The 24,938-nt window shown below is 33.1% G+C and overlaps 1 protein-coding gene across 2 annotated transcripts in view; it reads right to left on the bottom strand.

The window, feature by feature from the left end:
* LOC121378881 overlaps positions 1–24,938 on the bottom strand; it is a 141,887-nt gene that overhangs the window by 70,140 nt on the left and 46,809 nt on the right. For both annotated transcript variants that reach the window (XM_041507238.1, XM_041507237.1), the window contains exons 45-69: positions 23,977–24,111; positions 23,321–23,497; positions 22,133–22,261; positions 21,468–21,659; positions 20,787–20,912; positions 20,087–20,272; positions 19,772–19,897; positions 17,268–17,450; positions 16,248–16,376; positions 15,379–15,567; positions 14,376–14,510; positions 13,751–13,936; positions 13,080–13,226; positions 11,443–11,634; positions 9,982–10,113; positions 8,450–8,635; positions 7,133–7,459; positions 6,641–6,775; positions 5,945–6,124; positions 5,510–5,647; positions 4,489–4,677; positions 3,814–3,954; positions 3,255–3,440; positions 1,957–2,094; positions 42–227 (exon numbers count right to left, since the gene is read on the bottom strand). In XM_041507238.1, coding sequence (XP_041363172.1) covers positions 42–227; positions 1,957–2,094; positions 3,255–3,440; positions 3,814–3,954; positions 4,489–4,677; positions 5,510–5,647; positions 5,945–6,124; positions 6,641–6,775; positions 7,133–7,459; positions 8,450–8,635; positions 9,982–10,113; positions 11,443–11,634; positions 13,080–13,226; positions 13,751–13,936; positions 14,376–14,510; positions 15,379–15,567; positions 16,248–16,376; positions 17,268–17,450; positions 19,772–19,897; positions 20,087–20,272; positions 20,787–20,912; positions 21,468–21,659; positions 22,133–22,261; positions 23,321–23,497; positions 23,977–24,111 — 4,170 coding nt within the window. The remainder of the gene's footprint in view (positions 1–41; positions 228–1,956; positions 2,095–3,254; positions 3,441–3,813; positions 3,955–4,488; positions 4,678–5,509; positions 5,648–5,944; positions 6,125–6,640; positions 6,776–7,132; positions 7,460–8,449; positions 8,636–9,981; positions 10,114–11,442; positions 11,635–13,079; positions 13,227–13,750; positions 13,937–14,375; positions 14,511–15,378; positions 15,568–16,247; positions 16,377–17,267; positions 17,451–19,771; positions 19,898–20,086; positions 20,273–20,786; positions 20,913–21,467; positions 21,660–22,132; positions 22,262–23,320; positions 23,498–23,976; positions 24,112–24,938) is intronic.

The following is a 24,938-nucleotide window of genomic DNA, read 5'->3' as shown; positions in this document are numbered from 1 at the left end:
AATTCAAACAGGTAATATGGCTAGATCGCAAAAGTACTTACTGAAATATCAGAATCTAATGCATTAACATCATATACAAATCCAGTCAATGTTTTCTTAATGGTTGTTGTGGCAGGCAGGTTTTCAAACTGAGGACAGTATGTGTTACGAAGGACATCGATGAACAAGGTAAAGCGATTTGAACTTGATTTTGGTGGAATACCAAGATCACTAGCACTCAGTGTCAGCTGCAACAAAGTAATTATTGGAACTGAATATAAGCATCTAAAATTAACATCAAGTTACTAGCAAAAATTATTCAACTTTAAACTGAGGCCATTATAAATTAATCGCCACATTTTTTATCCAATTTTGTTTGTTCAAATGGGGCAGGGGGTGATATTTTATTTTTGATTTTATATTTTCAGAACACATTGGTAAAAATGTGTGGTTTTTTTAATTTTTTTAATTTGGCCAATGAAAATGGGGGTGGGACTTTAACCTCAGTAATATGAAATATTTATTTTTATTTTATATTTTCAGGACACTAAAAATACAACACATGGGTCAAATTTAAAAAAAAAAAGCCAATAAAAAAAATGGTGGTGGGCCTTTATCCTCAGTGTAGGTAGAGATGGAAATTTAGGATTTATTTTATAATGGCCAAATATAAAAATAATTATAAGTATATATGAATGTAATGACATCATATTTGTTACAGAGTTTGACATTAACTTTTTCAAAGCTGTTATATAAGAATATGGAATGAAAAAAAAAACCCTGTGTTACTTTAAACTCTTGTGTGTTGTAATGTTACATGTACTTTCCTACACGAAATACCGGGTAGATGTTGGATGTTATCATCCATGTTCAATGGGTTTTATTTATTTACTATATGGAACATCTAACTTTAAAATGTTTAATACCATGTTTTCTATTACATGTACTAGATTTTTATGTTTTGATTTCTGTAATCTATGACTGAACTATATTATTTCCACAAATAAAACCACTTTTAGTACCAATATGTCCTGAATTATTTAAATAAAGTTGACTACAAATCCTGCACCTAAACATGTTGTAATCATGATGTAGGATGCTTATGAATTTTCTGTGTTTACTGAAAAGTACAGTGTACTCTGTTTCAAACCGACATCTGTGTAATCCAGATTTCTTTGTAAATCTGGACAAAAAAATGTATTCCATTAACAAAATCATATCTCTGTACAAAAAACAGAATCAAAAAGATATTAGGCAAAGTCGTTATTGCATGATCCACTATCAGGTGTGTAATCCAGATTTCTTTGTAAATGTAGACAAAAAATATATTCCATTAACAAAACCATATCTCTGTACAAAGGACAGAGTCAAAAAGATATTAGGCAAATTAAATCATGATTGCTTCCATGATCCACTATCAGGTGCTTGTCATTAGGAGGACTGCCACTACCTAGGAGATCCATAACACTCCAGAGTTCTATTCAGTGACAACAGCTTGGGTGAAATCTGCCTAATCTGACACCCTGTGTATATTGGCACATTTTGTCAGCCCCCTTTAATCTGGTTTAGTCCGCTTTACTAGTATAATATACAAACAATAATTACACTGACTGACCAACCCTAAAAATATACTATTTGTTACAACTTGACTCACTAACAATATAGATTGTCAGAACTAACTTTTTTAAAATAACTTCTTCATATTTTTTCCTCCTTATAAAATATATTTACCATACACAATCAATCTAATATAGTCATGTGGACATGTCACAGCAAACAAAACAGTTTTTAAAGATGGCCTAAAATAACAATGAAAAATATATTACTTGTGAATGTAGTTTTTTTCTAAAACTTCAGACTGAAAATGGACATTGTGTTCAGCTGTCATTGTATGATAAATCAGTTTAACAGATCTCTCTAAATGCTTACAAGAAATAATTATTGACAAAAAATAAAATAGATAAATAAATAAATTACTGTAAAGCGAGTATTTTTCATGAGATCATCCTTGAGATTTTGTTTCACATAAATAATCCCAGAATCTTCGTATACACCAAAGAAGTTGCTAGCTTGAGCACTTCCTGTCACTTCGTACACTACATCTTGATGTGGAGACTGAAAAACAAACATAAATGCATATTAAAAACATTTAGAGACATAATTAAATATGTTTTATATTAATTTTAAACAGTATGAAGCAGAATTACAAAGTTTATAGACAGAAGAATAGGCAGCCAATAAATACCATAAAATGTATAACAGCTAGCCATACTACCAACTACAGTACCTCGAGTTTCAATAAGGTAGGCATTTTATACATTGTTCTCATGCTGTGTGACAAATACATGTAAACTTGTGTTGGGAGGCCTGTCGGGCAAAATCTGAAGCCTTTTTACCATGTATTTCCATCACTCTACCCACAATATTAGTTGCAATTCATGTAAAAATGTGTAGTGATTAATTTTCAACCCTATATAGCCATTTGGCAGCAATGCCAATATGAAAAAAACTTTGTTATACAACAGGCAAAACCAGCTTCACCCTCCCACCCCCTAAAATAATGGGAGCCAGTATCCCTATTAAGGTACTGTCAACTATTCCATATTTTAATTTTTTTTTTTAAAAGAGGCAGATACATTAGTGAGAGATCATGCCTCTTCCCCAACCCTAGCTATGGTCCTAACAACAACAAAGTTTTGACCCTTTTAATGGGTAAATATTTTTAAGCCAGGCCTTCTAGAATTACACTATGGAAAATCATGAACAAATCAATGTGTTTAAATTCTACTTTATTTAAAAAAATAAAAATAATAATAACTGTAAATATTGCTACCATTATCTGATGAACCAACCTCATCATTAGATGCATCAAGTAACCAAACCACTTAATCCAGTAAATTTTTTCTTATAATGTTTGCATTTTTGTAGGTACTGCTATTTTGTTTAAATCATTGCCTAGTAATGCTAACTCACTGTCATAAACAAATTCATGGAGCAAGTGAGTTATCTTACTTAATAACTGAATTACATTTTTGTTAAATCAGTGACCAATAAAAATACACTTGCAAACACTGGACAATTACAGAATGTGTTTCCTTCACAGCACTAATAAAATAACACATATGTTGCTTTTCATGTGAAGTTATAAGTGATATAAATGTCATTCTCCATGTTAAAGGGTTAAAACATAAATAAACACAAATAGCCTCCAAACAATGGACAAGTGATTCACTGAAAATGAGCATGTGTTCAACTAACCACTTTTAAAGACATACCTTGGTATCATTATCAATGGCATGTAACTGGTAAATAGAAATTCCAAGTCCTTGTGTTTCAGTGATTATCACTGTATCACTAGCAGATTCAAATCTTGGAGCAAACAAATTCCGGTCAACATTAACTGTAAGAGTGCTCATCTTCCATTTACTGGGGCTTCCACCATCAAATGCTTGCATTCGCACCTGCAATAAAGCATATGAATATATATATATATAGTTATTGTATAAAGCAAATTATCATAGATATCCTAGTCATTACACAAAAATCCATACAAATGCTTTGTCATTTTATCACTGTATCACTATTCTTAAATGTTTTTGTTTTAACCTACATACTCTGCTCCATACAGTAAGTCATTGTGCCCCCTCAATCATGTCAAGTTCAAGAAACATGTGCATTAATATTTGCTATTTTGACATTTTGCATTAGTCCTTGCCAGTTTCACATTTATCCATTTAACTTTGTTACAGTTATATAAAGAAAAACCATCCATAAATTAGCTTAAATATTTTCTTATCTCCATATAAAACATGGCAACAACAGTAAAGACATTACCACATATCTGGTCAAGCTGTCATTTAGAACAGATTCCTTCATCACGATTTCTGCCTGATTGTTGCTTAATTGGTTTAGTTTGAAGTACATGGTTGCAGTATCATCACCAATGATATCTAATCTGATGCTGTTAAAAGGTGGCTGCAAACATATAACATATATACTGTCAATATATATTGTTTCACATGATTTACAGGTTTTTTATGATGGCTTAATCTATTGTATCAGAGTTGATATAGCTTACCATTGCATATATATTATACTGTAAATAATAACAATAATTCACTATTGTACTTATAGGAGGATGTAGGGAATTAGAAAAGAGGTTAGTTTGCTCCCCCACCCCTCCATACTAGTAAAACAAAATTAAAATTTGAGGCTGTTTGAACATCTTGTACTGTTTTAGCATTGCACTTTTTTTTAGAATAGTTCACAAATAATGAGTGAGCCACACGAGGATGTGCATAGTAGAGTAAACAAATTGATATCTTTGCGTGTCATTATGCATATCACGAAGATAACTATTTCAGCATAAGACATAGTACAGTGAAGAATGTGATTTCTTTATGTACAACAATGTGTATGATGTTGTATATCACAATGTCAGTATTAGACATAGTACTTTAAACAATGTGATTTCTTTACATGATGAAGTATATCATAAAGACCACTCACCACTGTGTCAGCATCAGCCACAGAAACAGTGTACACAACTTGGCCTACACTGAAATCTTCACGTATTAAAACTTCAAATGGATCCCCTTGGAAAGAAGGAGGGTGAATGTTGCGCTGAATGTAGATATCTACTGGAGCTGGCTGACTGCGAAGTGGAGATTTTCCTAGATCATTGGCAACGACTATCATCTGAAAAAAACCCCCCAACAATTCTCTCATGAAAAAAATATATAAATAAGTTTAAAAGGTGACAAAATTATTTTGTAGTGGATGAAACTTTAATGACGTTTTGCACTATAGTTTGGATCATAAAAATGAAGGCAAGACATGGCATTTTGGACAGCTACTGAGATAAATCTATCTTTACTCAACACTGTATGGTATTTTTGCAGGCCCAAGGATATCTGAAGCTCCTGTTATTTAAAGGTGTAGATGCAGAGAGCAAAATAACAATGTATTTGATGAAGATTTAAAATGTGGGTTTTTTCATTTATATACAGCTTTAATGGATAGGATAAAGGCTCACTGGATTAAACAAAGACACATTTGTGATGATTTGTTAGTAGTGAACTGATATCTTCAGAGCAGGACAATACTGTTCGGCTTCTGCTTTGCTGTTTAACTTAATATGAATAAACACATTAAAGAACAAAATATCAACAACAACAATATACATGGATTTTATCTATTCGTGTGTATATATTTTGCCATTTATATGTATGTATATAAAACTGTGTATATCATATTAAATTTAAAAAATATTGTGAGACAGTGAGCTCAGGGCACCCCAACCCTGACACTGCCTTTTTATATTCTGGGGACAATAAAAATAAAATAAAATAAACACATTAAATACAGGGTTTTTTTCAGAAACAAATTCTCTCAGATACCAATAGATCAATATTATGGCAATGGGCCATTTTGTCAAATGGAATGAATTTATTTTGAAGTGTATACCAACAACAACATAAATTGTCGATCATTGTTACAGCAGTGACCATCCTGCTGCTATTTCCTGTACCTTGTATGTATTTTCGAGACAGGGATCCCGCAGCAGAGACTGTCGCACTGTCATCTTGCCACTGACTGGGTTGATGGTGAAGCAGGCAAGGTCCTCTGGACCATCAGTTATTGCATAGCGTACTTCATTGTTAGGTGACTAAAAAAGAAGAAGATGTAAACATATATGTTTTAAAAAATACAACAATTATACAGAGCAGTGTGTTGTGGTCAGTGTGTGGACACTCATTCTAAGTGCGATGTACTGTAGGATCAACTGTCCTAGTCAGGTTTCTTTCTCATTCCAATCAATCCCCCATGACTGATACAACAAAGGTATGTGCTGAACTGTCTATGATAATTTTAAAAACCTTAATACGTCATCTAAATACAAATATAATTCAAAGACAATTTAATATCTCTGGTATAAATAATTAAATTTGAAAGTAAAACTTACATTCAGGTCTCCATCAGTTGCATTAACATCGACAATAACATCACCAAGTGAAACTGTTTCCAAGATGGAAGCCATATATCTTGATGGTACAAATACTGGTGGCTGGAAATTGGTTGTTATGGTGACAGTCGCTACAGTAGTGTTACACAAACCACCAAGGTCACATGCTTGTATTCGAAGCTGTAAGAACAAACAACTTTAAATTATGAATATATATATATTTTTTAAATAGCCTGGAACTCATAATAGGGGAGGAAATCTGCAGACAACATCTCTTAACACCAGATTATGACATAATGGTTTTATTTATTGAATCAACTTCATACATACCTTTTTGTAACATCAATTATTAAACTTATGAAATAGCGTAATAATTGATGATGCTGAATTTTCACAAGTCATTTATTCGAATGCCAGGCACCCAGAACAAGGCTCACAGATATGTCAGATGACACAGGACATGGAATTAAAGGTGCATTATGCATAACAAACAATATTCACAGAAGTAAAATATGGAATTTACCATGGTGGGTGGGCTGAAAAAATATTCCTTGAAACTTTAATGGTATAATGGTAACTCGATTTCCACATAAGCACTGTTTTAATTAATTATACAATTTATGAACTTTTTAAGGCAGCCTACATGACCCTAGAAGTGGGCCAATGTGCAACACCATGAAAACTTAAAACACAAACCTGGTATTCATTTTTGGATGTCTGAGCCAAGTTGTTGCTAATCTCCACAAAACCATCTATTTCGCTGATGCTGAAGAAATCTGGAGAAAACTCATCACCAATCAGGTGGTACCGGATCACCCCAAAAGCAATGGTCTAAAGAAATGAAATCTTTTAGTAAGGCAAAGACCAAGCATGCTAACTTAATACTCTTTTTTCCATTTGTGCTATTGTAGCAATTTGTGTTTGAAATGGTTGTATAAAGACAATAAACATTATTGTATATTTTAATCACATTTTGTCTTTATGGATTGTATAACGAACAGACAAACAGTGCACTTAATGTAAAATATTTGAATATCAGCTCTCACTTTGTTGGTATCAAGTAATTCATTTTATTGAATTATAACAACCACAATGATTCCTATTTATCAAAATTTTATATACCATATAACTAATCTTTAGGTCTCAGTGTTATTTTACAAATAGGAAGCAAAGCAAAACATCTCTTACGGGGTCATCATCATCTTGTGCAGTAGCTGTGAGTACACTGGTTCCAACCCCAAATGATCTCTGCAGGTCTTGGTGATAGGGTAGGTTTGTGAAATATGGAACATGGAGGTTACGTGTGACAGTGACTGTTATGTCTGCTGATGTATTGGAGCACAGTGGAGGCACAGCTGCATCACAGACAGCCACGCTACCTTCAAATTGGTCTCCCGAAGAGACCAGTGTAAGATCCTTCCACAAATAAATATCTCCAAGGTCTGGATCTATTTTGAAATATTCTTTAAACACCTTGTTACCTGTGAGTTTATAAACAGGCTTGTTATATGGAGGCTGAAAAATAAATGAGAAATTTAGTGAGAAATGGAAATAAATAAATATTCAACCCAAAATACCAATTTCCATTACATATAAGTGTAGTTTTTATCTTCATGGATTTGCTTGGAAGTCATATCTTTCACTGTTCTCAACTTTGTAACATCCATAATTTAAACAATAATTGAATATGTTCCTTTGAAATGATTTTAAAAATCAAGACAGAACTTATAATACTGTGTGATCTTTTCAAATAAACACTGAATAATGGTACTATCTGTTGATCTCATGGAAAATCTAAAACAATTATGTGGAACATATGTTAGAACGTTTTAAGTAGATCTTGTATTTAGCAAAATAAATTTTTTTTATAACCACATATTAATTAAATGATGATAGGTCTATTACTGATGCCAAGAGGTTTGCAGATTGGAGATCATGTTTCCATATAGCAACAAATAAGGCAAACATGTCATTCTTGATATATAAATAAGCAAGGCTTCTAGAATTCTTATAAAAATTCACTAGCCATAGGATCAGCAATTAAATGTTTTTACTAGCCACGATAAAAAATTCACTAGCCCTACTTTAAGTAAATAGAATTTTACTAATAGTAATAATCAGATATGTCACATAAAGGAGATAGAGCTTTAAAAACATTAGATTTGGCGAGAGAGGTGAGGAGGGCAGGACATTTATATTTACAAAATGGACTTACATTGTAAATGAAACATTTGAAATTTGTTCTTTTCACTAGCCATCGGGCATGGTGGTAGTAGTTATTTACTAGCCGAACATTGAATATTACTAGCCATGGGAGTGGGGTTACCACAATCTAGAAGCCCTGAATAAGTATGGTTTGAATACAATTAATTTGGAATTATAAGTGAGTTCATGGAATCAGTTCCACCTTCTTAACCCTTCACCAAATCTAACTAGAGATTACATATCTACTGATAATGGGTGGGCAAGTCAACACAGCTGGATTTACTGTAGCATTTTGCTTACACTTTGGTCCCCATCAGTAGCTTGAATACTGCCAATAGCAATGCCAAGCCGCTGGGTTTCAAGGATGTTGATATTGTAGTTCTGTGGGTTAATGATGGGTTGGAATAAATTGCGTGACACATTCACAACTACAGTTGCAGTGTCCTCCCGGTGTGGGGAACCACCATCCTGAGCAACCAAACGCAGCTAAGAAATATAGCATCAAGATCAAGTTAAGATAACATTTTTAAATGTGATTATATACCCTACATCCCAGCTATCAAATGATTTCTCTTGAGATTAATTTGCAACTTACCAGTGTCCCAAGATACATTTATTAAAAATTATAAATCAAATGATAAACAGTATCTTATCATATTCCCAAATTCTTAGAATATATAAAAATATAAATTTTTACACATTTATATAAATCATTACTGATTTAAACATGAACTGTTTCAGGTTATAAATTTACAAGGATGTGGAACATTGATTTAATATATTAAACTATTAAGTAAGAACTGGTATTATAATGGAAGGCATTATGAAATGTTAAAAAAATGCTAATTTTGTATTACGTAATTGTTGAATGGACCATAATGAAGTCACTTCTTGTATGATACTCATTTAAAAAGAAATGAAAACGATCTTATAGTTTTTAGAGATCCTGCCCATAGATTAAAACAAAGATTAACATAAATATACTGATGGAAAGAAATAAAGGATCACACAGATAGCAACAAGATATAATGACTGCATCAAAAATCAATTCATATTGTCAGAAATTGACTGGGAACATATAGACAGCACAGTCAACACTATAGACATTCAAATTGGTATGAAATACAGACATTATTATGCTAGTAGTGAATTAAATTTGGTCTACAATTCAATGTGTTCCCTAATTTTTTTCCATCAGTATAGTATCTTTCAATAACACTCAATAATAAAAAGTAGACTTTCACTTTTGAGGGGTGCAAAACATGCTCCTTGTTTGAACAAATGCTTCTAATTTTTATAGCATATTCAAAATGGGTGATTAAAATATAATCATAACTAACACATTCAGAAATTGTGAGGTAGATATATGACACCATTTCTGGAAATTTTATGGTGTCCTTTTCTTGTGAGAAAAAGGAATTTATTAATTTGATTTGAAAATAAAAGACATTCAGTCTAAGAAAAAACCCTATAATGGGTTAAACATCTGTCACTTATAACACTATTAATAATATTTAGGGGTGTGTCGGCTTTCAAAAAACTAAAATCTACCTAAAACCTAAGCTAATTGAAAACAGAGTTAAAGCTATTTCAATACTGGCAGGTACTCTACCAAAGAATGAATGAATGAATGTTTAACGACACCCCAGCACGAAAAATACATCAGCTATTGGGTGTCAAAATATGCTCTACCAAAAATATTAGATAACTTTATTAATTACAAAGCTATCACATTTATGTTTGATATTATTTATGAACAACAAAAATTATCCTCATAATTAGTATGTAAAGACTCTATTTATGGAATAACTTGGTACAATATGCATCCTTACAATGTATTGTTCACTGGTGTCTGTTTCCAAAGAAGATGTTGTTTTAATTAGCCCAGTCTTTGCATTAACCTGGAAGAACAGTGGTGCAATGCCATCTCCAATCAAGAAATAGGAAACAACATTGTAAGGAGCCTGAAATTATAAACAATACATTCTCAGAAAACAAAACAAAACACTAGTTGATGCAATATCTAAGAAACAATTACTTTAAATTGTAATATACCAACAGATGTAGAAGAATTTGTGTTATTATCCATATGGTTCAACATAACAGAGTTAATAATAATCATACGAAGCAGACATGTAATAACAAGTGTAATGATGTAATTTTGGGAAGTGACATCATAACATGACATTGCTTCTCCAGTCCTAGCTCAGATTGTGCATTTGAAATATGACATCATTTCGTCGTCTCGTTCTAGTTGTGGCTGAAACATTTTGAGTTGGGTCTTGCTATTCATAAAGAAAACAACAATAATATTATGGATAATAAGCAAATTATTACACTCGTGTGTGAGTCGTACTGATTTTACGAAACTCGTGTCAGGATTCATGTATTACCCTCGCTCTCGCTTGGGCAATACAAAAATCCTGACACTCATTTCGTAAAATCAGTATTAGACACAAGCTTGTATAATAATCTCTATATTATATTTATTTTATATCAGAATAACAGCTTAAATTTATTACACCTCAAACCACAGTTGTATCTAACTAGTAGACAAATCAATTTATATTTCCATGTGTAAGTTTATTTCATTTAATGATTGTCTGTTATTTCTTAAATCATCCACAAACTGTGTGAATCAGTGAAGACGTTTCACACATAAGTTTGCAGATGTTTTTTTGTTCATACCCAGATGAATGAAAAGACAATCCTAATAATTAAGTTTGAATCATACCTACTAATTAATAACACTACAGGTTGATATTTTATTTTGAATATTTTTTTTTAGTTCTAAACAATAACACACAATGAAATAAATTATAAAGTGACGTCATCAGGTATGATGTTCCCTGACGTTATTTTTACATTTATCGAGGAATGAACAAACTTGCATTGCTACAGATGGAACAATGGGATGATATTAAGGATTGTCTGCTTTTCTTAAATCATACACAAACTGTTTGCGGATGATGTTTTTTTGTTCATACACAAAAGAAAGTAAAAGAAATAACAGACAATCCTTATAATTAAATTTGAAACATACTTACTAATTAATAACACTAATAATTCATATTTTATTTATAATTATTTTTTTTGTTCTAAACAATAACACTCAATAAGACAAATTACCAATATAAAGTGACGTCATCAGGTTTAACGTTCCCTGATGTTAGTTATTTTTACGTTAATTTTCAGAAATAAACAAACTTGCATTGCTACGGATGGAACAATGGGATGACGTTAAATTGTAATGAATGTAATGGAAATGTAATCATTATGAATTAAATACCTACTTTTATATCAGAATCAGTAGCATTCACAAGAAAAACAGAGGTGTCCATGGGTGACTTGAAGGAAATGGCAGTTTCGTATGGCATGCCTTGGAAATGAGGTGCTTCTAGGTTGCGTATCACCTTGATGGCAACTTTAGCATTTGGGTCAGACTTTTGTGATGGGTGACCATCATCTGTTGCTTGTATGCCAAACTGAAAATTAAGAAGTATATATTATACATAAAAATAGTAGAAGAAGAATTTGATTCAATATGAAAAATATTATTACCTAAGGGTGAATGATACCATCTTGGGTGTATGATACCATCTTGGGTGTATGATACCAGCTAGAGTGTATGGTACTAACTTGTGTGTATGATACTAGCTAGGGTGTATTATACTGGCTAGGGTGTATTATACTGGCTAGGGTGTATGATACTAAGGTGTATGGTACTAGCTAGGGTGTATTATACTAGCTAGGGTGTACGATACTAGTTTTGGTGTATGATACTAGCTAGGGTGTATGATACCAGCTAGGATGTATGCTACTAACTAGGGTGTATGCTACTAACTAGGGTGTATGCTACTAACTAGGGTGTATGAGACCAGCTAGGGTGTATGCTACTAACTAGGGGGTGTATGCTACTAACTAGGGTGTATGCTACTAGATAGGGTGTATGGTACTAGCTAGGGTGTATGCTACTAATTAGGGTGTATGCTACTATACTAGGTTGTATAATACTAGCTAGGATGTATGGTACCAGCTAGGATGTATGCTACTACTAGGGGGGTGTATGCTAATAACTAGGGTGTATGCTACTAGATAGGGGTGTACTAGCTACTAGCTAGAGTGTATGCTACTAACTAGGGTGTATGCTACTATACTAGCTAGGGTGTATGATACTAGCTAGGGTGTATGATACCAGCTAGGGTATATGCCACTAGCTAGGGTGTATGCTACCAGCTAGGGTGTATGCTATTAGCTAGGGTGTATGGTACCAGCTAGGGTGTATGGTACCAGCTAGGGTGTATGGTACCAGCTAGAGTGTATTATACTAGCTGGGGTGTATACTAGCTAGGGTGTATTATACTAGCTAGGGTGTATGATACTAGCTAGGGTGTATGCTACTAACTTTGGTGTATGATACTAGCTAAGGTGTATGGTACTAGCTAGGGTGTATGATACTAGCTAGGGTGTATGATACTAGCTAGGATGTATGATACTAGCTAGGGTGTATGGTACCAGCTAGGATGTATGCTACTAACTAGGGTGTATGCTACTAACTAGGGTGTATGTTACTAACTAGGGTGTATGGTACTAGCTAGGGTGTATGATAATAGATAGGGTGTATGATACCAGCTAGGGTGTATGTTAGCAGCTAGGGTGTCTGCTACCAGCTAGAGTGTATACTAACTAGGGTGTATGATATTAGCTATGGTGTAATACTACTAACTTGGGTGTATGATATCAGCTAGTATATGGTACTAACAGAGATTTTTAGCTGGTGTACAAGTACATATAGTATATTTCTAATAAAAGGGATGTGTGAAGACAATGTCTATGTATACAATTAAAACTGTCAGTTGTGTATGGCGAGGCAGATGGTATTCAATAAAAGACATGAGCTGATAAACCAACAGTAGTGCAAGTATGAAACCTCAAAAATCTCTTGTTCAGATCCATCTTCAGTGAGAGGTATTCGGACAAAGATTTCTCCTGTCAAGGGATCTATTCTAAAGTAGGTATTAGCAATGCTTCCAAATGATGTGTCAATCATTTGATACTTTATGTTGCTCCATGGACCCTGAAATGGAAACCAAATCAATAATATTAATCACAAAACACGCGTTACTTAGTTATAAAGATTGCAACACAAATGTGTAAAGCAAAATAAATAAAATAAGTTTATGTTTTATATGCCAGATATGCTCAGCTTTTGTACACATATGCCTAAATTCATGTTGAAACAGACAACAATGAAACTGTACTTAACATTACAATACCTACATTTTGTATTACTGTAGAAATACATCTTAAAATAATCCTTAAGTATATTTTTTTACTACTTGTGTCTTATTCACCTCATGCAAGTAGGATATAAAAAAAACCCCAAATTATACAGTGAAACCTCTATAAACTGGAATTCCTCCTTAACCGGACATTTTTCAAGGTCCTTTTTGAAAAATTAGTACAGAAATTAACCTCTCTAAACCGGATACCTCTAAAAAACTGGACATTTTATTTGGTCCCGAGGGTGTCCGGTTTAGAGGGGTTTCACTGTAATAAAAAATACAGTATATTTTGTATGTGTATAGCAATTAAACGTACTTGTCTGTCAGCATCTGAAGCTTTAACTTGAGTAACAATTGTTCTGAGTGGATGAGTTTCAAAGATTGTCATGTTGTAAATTTTCTTATCAAAGACGGGTTTGTTGAGGTTTCGCAGAATATTCAATACAGCAGTCACTGTAGAACTTTTGGCAGGAGAACCTCCATCAAATGCAACAACTCTTGCCTGCAGATGATAAAAAATATCATCAATAATTTCAAAGCATTCAACTCTTTCTAGGAGACCCACTATATTTTGATAGTTAATTATATGCTATTCATTTTATGTTTTTTTAATCAACAAAGAACACCAGCTTCAAGTGATGTCTCAAATTTTAAAAAAATGGAACTTTTCAAACCTTTTCTGTGGTTGCTTCTGATAGGCAAGTAATGTCAAATCTACTCAAGTGGCCACCTCTAATAAGCAGCCACCTGTCCTAAGACGCAAGCTGTAGTAGGCAGTCATGTGTATTAAGGGGCCACTTTTTAGTACTCCCAGAGGTAGCTTCTTAGCATGGCATTGACTATTAAACAATGTAAATACATAAAATTGCGATTGAATCTTAATATTTATTACCAAACAAGGATAATAAGAAATTTTAGTGGTTTTCAGTTGTAATACTTACAATATAGGAGTTAACATTTTCTTGTGTAAGATCATTGTTAATTGAGATGCTTCCATTTAGAGAGTCGATGACAAAGAAATTGAGAGTGCTGTCATCACCAATCAGTTTGTATGAAACATTGGAGAAAACAGATCCCTGAAAGATATCAAATACATCAATTACCTGTTACTTACAAATCTATGAAGCAAAGATAGATGGTACACAAAATTGTACAATATATGAATAAGTAGCATAGATGGTGTCATATTCTAGTATTTCCCCCCAGCTTGTTTTAGCATGGTGCAGCACCATGCCTCAATAGTCTAACACCATCTTGCCTTAATCAGCACCATGCTGCCCTGAGACAGTGTCTATTTCACTAAGTAATTCTAAAATTGCCTTCATAAAACACCCAAAAAGGTATTATTAATTAATAAAATATGCCTTTTATATCTTTTGCCATTCATTTATTAAAGCAAGCATGTAAATTACATTAATGTTTATTTCAATTAATTTTTGTGTATTTTTAATGAAAAACAAGTGCCCCGAAAATGGTGAAAATGACCCAAAAGTGTTTGGTCTACCATGCCTTGCCAAATTTCTAGAGAAATCACTAATATTCTCTTTGGTTTAAAAAAACCCAACACACCTTAATTTAGAGAATGATAAAGGTTTGAATTTTTAAAAACTATTTTTTTAGAACACTTCATATATATGAAAGATCTAATCTTCTGCCAGAACCGATAAATGAAGATATCAGCTGGAAGTATTCAGAAAGCATGCAGTCCAAAACAAAAGTATCTAAATCTTATTACCCACATGGTTAAAAATATCTTGGTGCATATCAAAGCATTAGATCCCACTAGAACATCAAGTCATATGACTGGCTAAAGCTTCTGACAATTGAAAATTATTTCACTCGGGACATAAACATGATACGAAATGGAATCTTGTGTAGTAACCTATAAATCTATGTATAACCACTCTATTATAGCAAGTATTAAAAGCAACCGTCAAGACTTACAACAGGATCGTCATCTGCTGCCTCAACAAACAGAACTGATGTTCCAAATGTAGTGTTTTCTGGTATGTCAACAGAGTAGGGTCCCTTGAAGACAGGCGAATAGTAATTTCGATCAATCATAATCAAAACCTGGGCCTGGTCAATACTTTTCTTTGGTGGATTAGCCACATCTGTTGCTATGACAATCAGCTGAAACAGGGAAAGATCACATCAAATATCTTTTGGTCTTTGTGGACAGCTCAGAAGACAGCTGGAGGAAACTGACAGACAGGGTCGAAACAGATTGAAATCATGGGAGAAATTGGAATTTTTGTTATATTAAGATAATGAGAATGACAGGCAGAGGATGATCGATGAGAAACATGAGTGAAAGTGCGAGCCAGCTTTGACAGGATTTGAACTACTGTTGTCAGCTAGATTGTCACTACAATATCATTACATTTTGTCCAGGCATCCTACCTTAAAGGTGAAATTCTGACTGATAAGTATAGATAAAACAGAAATATTCTCTGAAATCTAATTATTAAATATCATAATTATAATTATAAATTCAACATATAAATTAAACAAATATTTAATTCTAGTTTCCATTGCAAAATAAATGTTTATGTCTGGCAACAAAACGTTCTATTAGCTGAAAATATATTATTTAAATCATTAAGTTTTATTTAAATTCTTTATTTAAATTTGTTAAACATGTCTTGTCTGAGTTTTGGATGTTCATGTATTGGAGAACTAAGAATAAATGCCAAAGTAAATGGTACTTGGTATTTTATTACATACCACATCTTTGTATGAAAATAAAATTAATTATTTCCTATAGTAGTAGCTACTTCAATTGTTGTTAATCTAATTAGTTGTTTACTTACTCTGCAGCTTGTGAATGAAGCCTGTGTGAGGGGACGAATCAAAACAATTTCACCAGACATGGAGTACAACATGAAGAACTTGGTGCAACTCGGTGGACTGGCACTGTCTACTGAAAACTCTATTTTATGCTGAAAGTGAAAATGTTTACATTTCTGAAGACATTACATTAAAACATTTAAATTTTAAATTTTTTAAAAGAATGTACAACAAGACAGCAGCTATAGTTATGGACATGTTAAGAGCAACTTTAGAAGTTATTTGTTGTTTTCAATGCTGACAATAGTTGTTTAGAATGGTACTTGACAGTGTATATATAATTACTTTTTATTTTCCCCCACCCAATCCAAGAAGATTATTCCATTTCAATCTTCATATATGTAAGAAATTGCTTGCTGTGTGTATACTACCAAATCAAATCCCATAGACGACAGTAGTAACATATGTGGCTAAAACTGCAGCGTATCAATTGACATAAACACCACAAATATAAATACTACCACCCCTCACTCAGTGAATCAGAAAAAATTGTGGGTCAATCTGCTCATTTCTGAGATAACGGGTAGTGTCTAGGACCCCTAGTTTCACACAAAATTTGAGTACTTTTTTTTACAGGTACCCCATACATGTTTCAAGCACAAGGCTACTTGACACAGTGGTACTAGATGAAATAAAATTGCATTCATTTTTTGCCCAGATGAAACTTTTTTTTTTTTTTTTACAACCAACACAGTCACATTTTTCACCAATCACAGGACTTGTGATGTTCATTTCTCTATCAAAAGTTTAGTGCACCTTGAACTCTGACCCAGCTGGAAGTTATTTGGTTTAGAACTACCTATGCTAGGGCAGCTTAAATTTTACTTTTGCAGCAACAGAGTTTTAGAAATGAACAAAACCCACAAACTTAAATTATTCTCTTTCAAAATATTTCTGTCAACAAACTTAACTTTAAAATAGTCATCAATTTAAAGGACATTCTACTTATATACAATGTATATTCATATTCATACTCTACAAACCTTGTCTGCATCTGTGGCATTCAGCATGACAATAGTAACACCAAGACTGAAGGTTTCCGGTATTTTTTCCTTGTAGTTAATAGTAAGAAACTCAGGTGGTGATGGGTTTCTGTTGATGGTGATGGTGATGTTTGTTGAAGCTGATCGCATGGGGCGTGCAGAGTCATATGCGATTAATCCAAGCTAAAGGCAAACATATTTATGAACTCAAAAGTTACAGCTATTCAAATTAAGATTAAAACAATAATTACAGCTATTACTATATGTTATAAATTACTCATTTTATAGTCAGCTCTACATCACTATTCCTGTGTTTGAAACAAGGTAGGTGCAACAGCTGAACAGAAATATATGTATATATGTAGCTCATGGTGGGTGGGTGTAGCATGGCCTCGCCTAAAACTTTTTTCTCGCAAATGGGAGACTAACTGAATGTAAAGCATGTGAGAAAGACTTACATTTTGAAGCAAAATACCATTTTTTGTGAGCATAGTGCACAAAATCATACCAGCATAAGTTGGAGAATACTACTGTTCTTTGAATGGAATAATGTATACGACTCTAGCACAATATCCATTATGACAACTACAAAGTATCCAGTACAATATACCCCAATAAATTAAGGCAGAATAGCACATATAGCAACAACTCTTAATCTGAAAAACAAAAACTGTTATGATAATCAAAATTCAAATCATTGCACAAAGCAGGCACAGGAATATTTTTACAAGGTCATGTTGGTTAACATGAAGCACTGTCATATATTTTGTCAATAGGTGGACTGTCACTCCCCAACACTGAAATGAAATCTAGTTAAAAAGTTAAAGTTTGTTTTGTTTAATGACACCACTAGAGCACATTGATTCATTAATCATCGGCTACTGGATATCAAACATTTGGTAATTCTGACATGTAGTCATCAGAGGAAAGCTGCTACATTTTGTCATTAGCAGCAAAACAGGAAAGCACATACCATGGCTGTTCACAAGTTGTGTTGCACTGGTTGGAACGACGCAAGCACCTCAGGCAAATGAAATCTAAGGTAAATGGCTTAATGTGCATATTAAACATTTGAATCTTACATGTAGGTCTAATACTCTACAGTTAATAACTATGGATTCAAACTGAGAATAAATTAATGTTGAGGGACACCATATCAGGATAGGTGCAAACTAATTTGTAAAAATGTCATTATATCCAAATAACTGTTTATACTAATTGTTAAGACAACTAAATATAGCAGTGTTCTCGCTGCTCCATTTAAGCGGGGCGCCCCGCCCTGTTATTGCATTTTGCCGCCCTCCTTTCACATTCTTCGCTCTCCTTTATTTTTCTGTGCCCCTCTTTATTTTCCAGCACCTATCTCCGCTATTTCCAAATGCACACTTTTCTCCACACATAAAAAACCCACAACGAATGAACGTTCAGTCTGCACACTGGACATCAAAGGAAAGAAGCCGTGTTGTGTACGAAAAAGCAACTGATGAAACATTTACGACAGTTACCGTAACGTAATTTAATAGTATTTTTAACAGTCTCTATTTTGTCCCATACCTGTATCCATTTGTATGTTTAATACAAACAGTAAAAGTTATATTTTATTTGAGCAATGAAAACATTTTAATTTTTTATGGATTCGACAATCTCCGACTGAAAACCCCCCACTTATTTGGTGCCAAATTTGTCATGTGATCAGAACGGCCACTCTATCGTTTGTTTCTACTAACTGTCGTCTGATATTTTGTCCTCAGTTACAGATATAATTGATTGTAACTGACGATTTTTACTTTCTGTCATTTCTGTTATTCTGTTTATTCAGCAGTTCTTATAACATATTGTAAACTTTTCATTTTGGGGGGATATCACCGCTTATAAAATCAACGGAAGTGGTAGTGTTTAGCATTAAAATCATTCATCTTGGGTGCCAAATAATATATACACCGCCACCACAAAAAATGAAACTACTTTTTATCAGTTGGCGATAATATTTTATCACAGCGATCGATTCATTTGATGAAGATGGGAATAACAAAAAATGTTTTCGACATCAGGGGATCACACAAACATCTTTTTTGTTTTTCGTATATCTTGAAATCTTTATTAAAATAATATTAAAACTTTGATCGGTTCAGCAAAACCGGAACTGCCAGTGAATATTAGACTGATAACATCTTTGGTTCAATTAAAAGACGAGTCTGCTTGTATTTCGTATAAACTTTTTGTAATCAAAATAAGGAGTATGTCTTCCCACAAAGTCTATGAATACACAACAACATGATAACCACCAAGCTCTCCCACCACCCCCACCACTCTTTTTTTATATTTTTGCTTTTCATTGGGTTTTTTTTTTTTTTTTTTTTTTATTGAAGGGTGTGGTGCTGCGCAGCCGCCCTCCTTTTTAATTTTCACCCAGTGAGAACACTGTATAGCTATGGTATAATAAAATGTAATGATAGAAATATATTTTCAAGTGCTTTCTCCCCATTACAGTTTTGTTCACTTACAGTAAACGACGTCATTGGATCAGAGGCCACTGAAGTCAACAGAATTATCTCTCCTGTTTCCTTGCCAACAGTGAAATATCCTGGTGCTGCTAAATACCCTCCTCTTGCTTCAAACAGCATTTTACCCTGTGGGAACAAAGCAATATTGCATTTTATGTATTATTTGCATCTCTGACAAATATATTATAGTTTCTGCCAAAGACAAAATTGCATCATGAATTATCCATTACAACAACAGTAACTGTTCACTTAATAGCTTTTTATTTATGGTAAACTGCTTGTGAGTGTTTTATTTCTAATACAATTTATACTTACAATTTTGTCATTATCATCAGCAGACACTTTTATAATGGTTGTTCCAACAGCATCATTGAATTTAATGGAAGCAGAATAAGGGGCACCAATGAAATAAGGATCAAAGTCGTCTCCCTTAATATGTATTACAACAGAGGCTGTTGCCGTCTTTTCTTCCACGGTCTGGTCACGGACCACCACACTGAACTGAAGAGAGAACAAAACAACCAGTATTAAATCTTTATCATCATTATAATAATAATTATTAGTAGTATATTAATGCATTTTGATGATTTAAAAAAAAAAACAATTAACACAATCCCTTTAAAAAAAATTGTTTTACACTTTTATTCATGCACATATGCATTATATCATATCGGGTTATGTGAGGGTTGCAGATAAATTTTTAAAAACAAAACCTTCCACAGCAAAAATTAATATCTGAAGAAAAAAAAAAAGGATCTATCTGTGTCCTCATTACCAACCTGAACTATTATAGGATACATTTTGTTTCGTATTGAATCACAGTTTTCGGAGATGACAACACAATTTTATAACATTAAATTGTAGTTGGTAATAAAAAAATTGAAAACAACTAATCTGTAATGTGGTCATACTTGCTGATTAATCATTAAGAGATCAACAGTCATTAAAAACAAAGTTTAAAACAGGTGTATTAATCTTATTTTTATCCTAGTTTACGACCAAATGTAGTACTCACCCTAAGAGTCCTATGTGGGACATCTTGAAGAGACTTGGTGAGTTGAAGAAGTCCTGTTGGAGGGCTGAGGTAGAACAAATCCGTTACACCTGGGCTTTCTGTCATGAAGTCATATCTCAGACGATCCTACAGTTAAACATTTACAGTATGTGATTAGCATTTACATGTAATTTGGAAATCTTGTGCAATCAATGCCCAAAGCTAGTGTAAGAAAAGAAGTTCCCAGTTACTCTGTGTTTTCTCAAAGAACTAGCCCCTAATACAATTGTCCACTTCAAGTACGTTTTGGGCCAATTCAGAAATTCTTCTCAAAAAAAAAGAAAAGGTTTATAACTACCGTAACTTTGTCTTATAATAGAAGAAGCAATGATAATTTGATCCTCTTCAAATATCTGTATGTATCAATATTATTTAGTTTTTAATAACAGTTAATAATAAGCCAGTCTAGTAAAGTTGACTGGCAGACAATCTGCCACTTGTTCCAAGTGATTTTTATTAACACCATAGCACACTGGAAAATATTTCACTTGTTACAATAAAGACCTACACATGTAAACTAAGAAGTCTAAATTTATGAACATTGTATCATACTGAGAAATAGTTCACTCTTTTTACAGTAAAATCTACACATGTAATCTAAGAACTGCTAATAATATGAATGATTGACTAAAACAAACTTACCCCATCATCATCTGTGGCATTAATATTTACCACGCTCGATCCAATTGCCATGTTTTCATCTACAGTTACTTCATAAACATTGCCTTGTGTTGTAAATCGAGGAGCATTTTCATTCCGTGTGACTTTGATAGTTACATTAGTAAACACTCTTTGTGCACTGACAGTAAACGTTTTCTCTGCGTAAACTTTCAGCTAAAACAAAATTCATTTATACATCAATATTTAATTCATAAAATATTTCTCCTTTGTTTTAATGTAATAAATATGTTTACAGTAATTCATTTGTCGTATGGATTATGAAGTATGGATTGTTTTTAATGAGCTATTGTTAGACATAACAATGTGAATTATATTTTTTTAGACATGTCATAAACCATACATTATTCTATGTCATATCATCCAATACCATAGAGCATATCAAACATGTGAACTAAAACAAAACTACACATCCAATTATAGCATTTCATATTTCAGTGGACATTAAAAAACATAACCTCCAACTTGTGTACATTATCAAGTAAAAATTCTACAATTTTTTATTTGTCTAAATTCTTTATTTTATTACTTATTAATTACTGGGTCAAATTGTATAATCATTGTTGTATAATATAACCATGTATACATTGTGTTAAGTCCACTCTGTACACAAAATGCGAGAGACATACCATGTAAACCTTTTGCTTGGCAATATCTTTGCGAAGGTCTTGCTTGACTGTTACCCAACCTATACTACTGTTCAGACTAAACCAGTTTCCAGCATCACTGTACCCATCCAGATGGTAAGAAATTCCAGGCTGATATAATTAAAAACAACAACAATGTAAGTAAGAAACAAGAAAAAAAGCTTACTAGTCTAAGCAGGGGACATTTTATTCAGTATCGTTTCGCGATTCGATATGCAAGTTTCAAAGATTGCTACACAATTTCAAAACATACTGACTAGAAATGCTAATAAAAATTTTGAAAACAAAATGTTCCCTGCTAAGGGTTTTAATTTTGTATTTTATGATTCATTTGAAATAAATCTGAGGTGGTGCTATGATCATGTTTCTTATGGATTTTGTAAAACATATCCTAACTCATACGTGAAGAAGTTTTAAAAACTGAATTCAGCACCATATAAAGTGAATGTAAATTTAAGTCTAGTTTTTAAGTTAAAACCATATCCAGACTAATGTTTTACAATAACATTCCAATCAGCTGATGTTTCAACCAAATTATTATTTACAGCTATTTAAAATATGCCTTGGAATAATAAACATTTTACACAATACTCCAGGTGATGTATTAAATATATTTGTAATGGTTATATTAAAACATACCTCAGGTTGTGTATTAAACCATCTTCATAAATCAAGGCTAATATTCGTTCCTCGTATTCAGCCTTGGTACATGTCGTCAAGAAATCATGCCACAAAATGCTTAAATTTCATTGGATGCAATGAGATATGATTGCAACGAATCACAACACTCCTTATAGATTCCCTTGTTATTGTAAACAAAGATGGCAGCATCAGCGTCCGTGGAAACATGTTGTGTTTGTCAATATGTTAAAAAAAAGGTTTCGGCAGTTAATTTTTGATATTGCTTTCAAGATTGTCACATGTTACCGATGCTGTGATTGGTCAACGATGTCATCGTGTAAGGGACATAATCGGTGTTACAAATTTTCTTCCAATAGAGGGCGTTAGTAGTGGATATCAGTAATCTTGACTACATGTATCAAGGCTGAATACGAGGAACGAATATTAGCCTTGATTTATGAAGATGGTATTAAACATGCTACTAAAAATGTTAAAACATACCTCAGTTAGTATAACAAACGACTGAATGATGATTATTTTAAAACCTACCCCAGGTGATGCAGCAACAAGGATAATGTTTTCTCCCACTGGTTTGTTTTCTGATATTGTTATGTCGTACTCTGGAAGATTAAAACTGAGGGTCTCTGTATCACGAATAATCTTCACCCTAACAGTCGCCTGGGCACGACGGACTGGAAAACCTTTATCGCTTGCCACAATTAACAGCTGAAAAGCAAATTTAAACCAACTACAAAATTCAAGCCAAAATGCAGAAATTGTAACATTGTCTTTATTGGGGAAAAAATAAACTCCTTAAATTAATAATCTTATCCTGGAAAAAGATAAATCTATAAAGTTATACATGAATTGTATTCTACAAATGCATGATTGTGGGGGTCATGCCAATGCACCACAACTGGTATATCAAAGGCTGTGGTATGTGCTATCATGTCTGTGGAATGGTGCATATAAAAATATTTTGCTACTAATGGAAAAATGTAGTGAGTTTCTAAAGACTATATGTCAAAATTAAAAAATGTTTAACATCCAATACCCGATAATAAAAAAATCAACATGCTCTAGTAGGGTCATTAAACAAAACAAATGTTCCCTTAAAATTTTGATATTGCATAAAATGATTTATTTCTAAAATAACTATACATGACAGCTTTAAAATATGTTACCTTAAGTACACATGTACTTACATCCAGCTGCCGAACAGTCTTTTCTTGTAAAGATTTCTGAAGGCGGATTTCCCCTGTGTTTGGATTGATATGGAGGTACTGTGCAGACAGACTTTCTGGCTCTTCCAGCGAGTAAATTACTTCGTTGGCAGGAGGCTAAGTTAAGAAAGTTTATTTGTGTGGTTATTTGGTTTATTTCATTTAGCTCACAAACATTGCTAATGGGGTATCATATGCTATAACAACCTAGATAGAAATCTGGGACCAATTTCACTAAACATTGTAAGTTTACGTCTGCGACCAGCAGTTATGCCGGTCATACGCTTACACGTGTTTGGCATCTATTTCACACACAAAATTACATCATTATGGAAGATGGAGTATTTTAATGACAAAAGAAAATGAAATATGTGTACTTAAAACTATATTTGTTGTACTATGATGGTAATAAGAATTGTGGTTTAGTTGCAGATTTATGTTTATGTGCAAAGGCTTATGATGTTTATGTGCAAAGGCTTATGATGTTTTGTAAAATTGGGCCCTGTATTGTGACACCAGCCACCATGTTATCAGATTGTGCACTAAAACAAAATTCTTTTTTTCTTTCAGAAATATACTTAACCTGACCACATACCTTTTTCAAGCCAACCTCCCTTAACTTAATTAATAAGACCAGAGATGTATCTGAATATTTGGCACCCCTTAGCTACTGATATTTTTACAACACCACCACCACCACCCCACTACTTAGTGGAAAAGTGGAATTTTGTAACAAATATGGTACAGAATTTAAAAATGTTTTTGCAAGATTTTGCCACCACCTAAAATTTGGTGCCCTAGGCATGTGCACTGATATGGCTTGTAACAACACTGGTAGCAAGTACCACTAACTGAAATAATTAATTTAGGCATTTGATTGGCTGTTAGGAAATTGGAACAAACATGGTAGAAACCACTCATGTTGATATCAGGCTAAGTATCCA

This window comes from Gigantopelta aegis, chromosome 8 (assembly GCF_016097555.1).
Source record: "Gigantopelta aegis isolate Gae_Host chromosome 8, Gae_host_genome, whole genome shotgun sequence".
Lineage (NCBI taxonomy): Eukaryota > Metazoa > Mollusca > Gastropoda > Neomphalida > Peltospiridae > Gigantopelta > Gigantopelta aegis.
The sequence above is the reverse complement of the archived record's forward strand: the minus strand, read 5'-3'. Positions and strand labels throughout refer to the sequence as shown.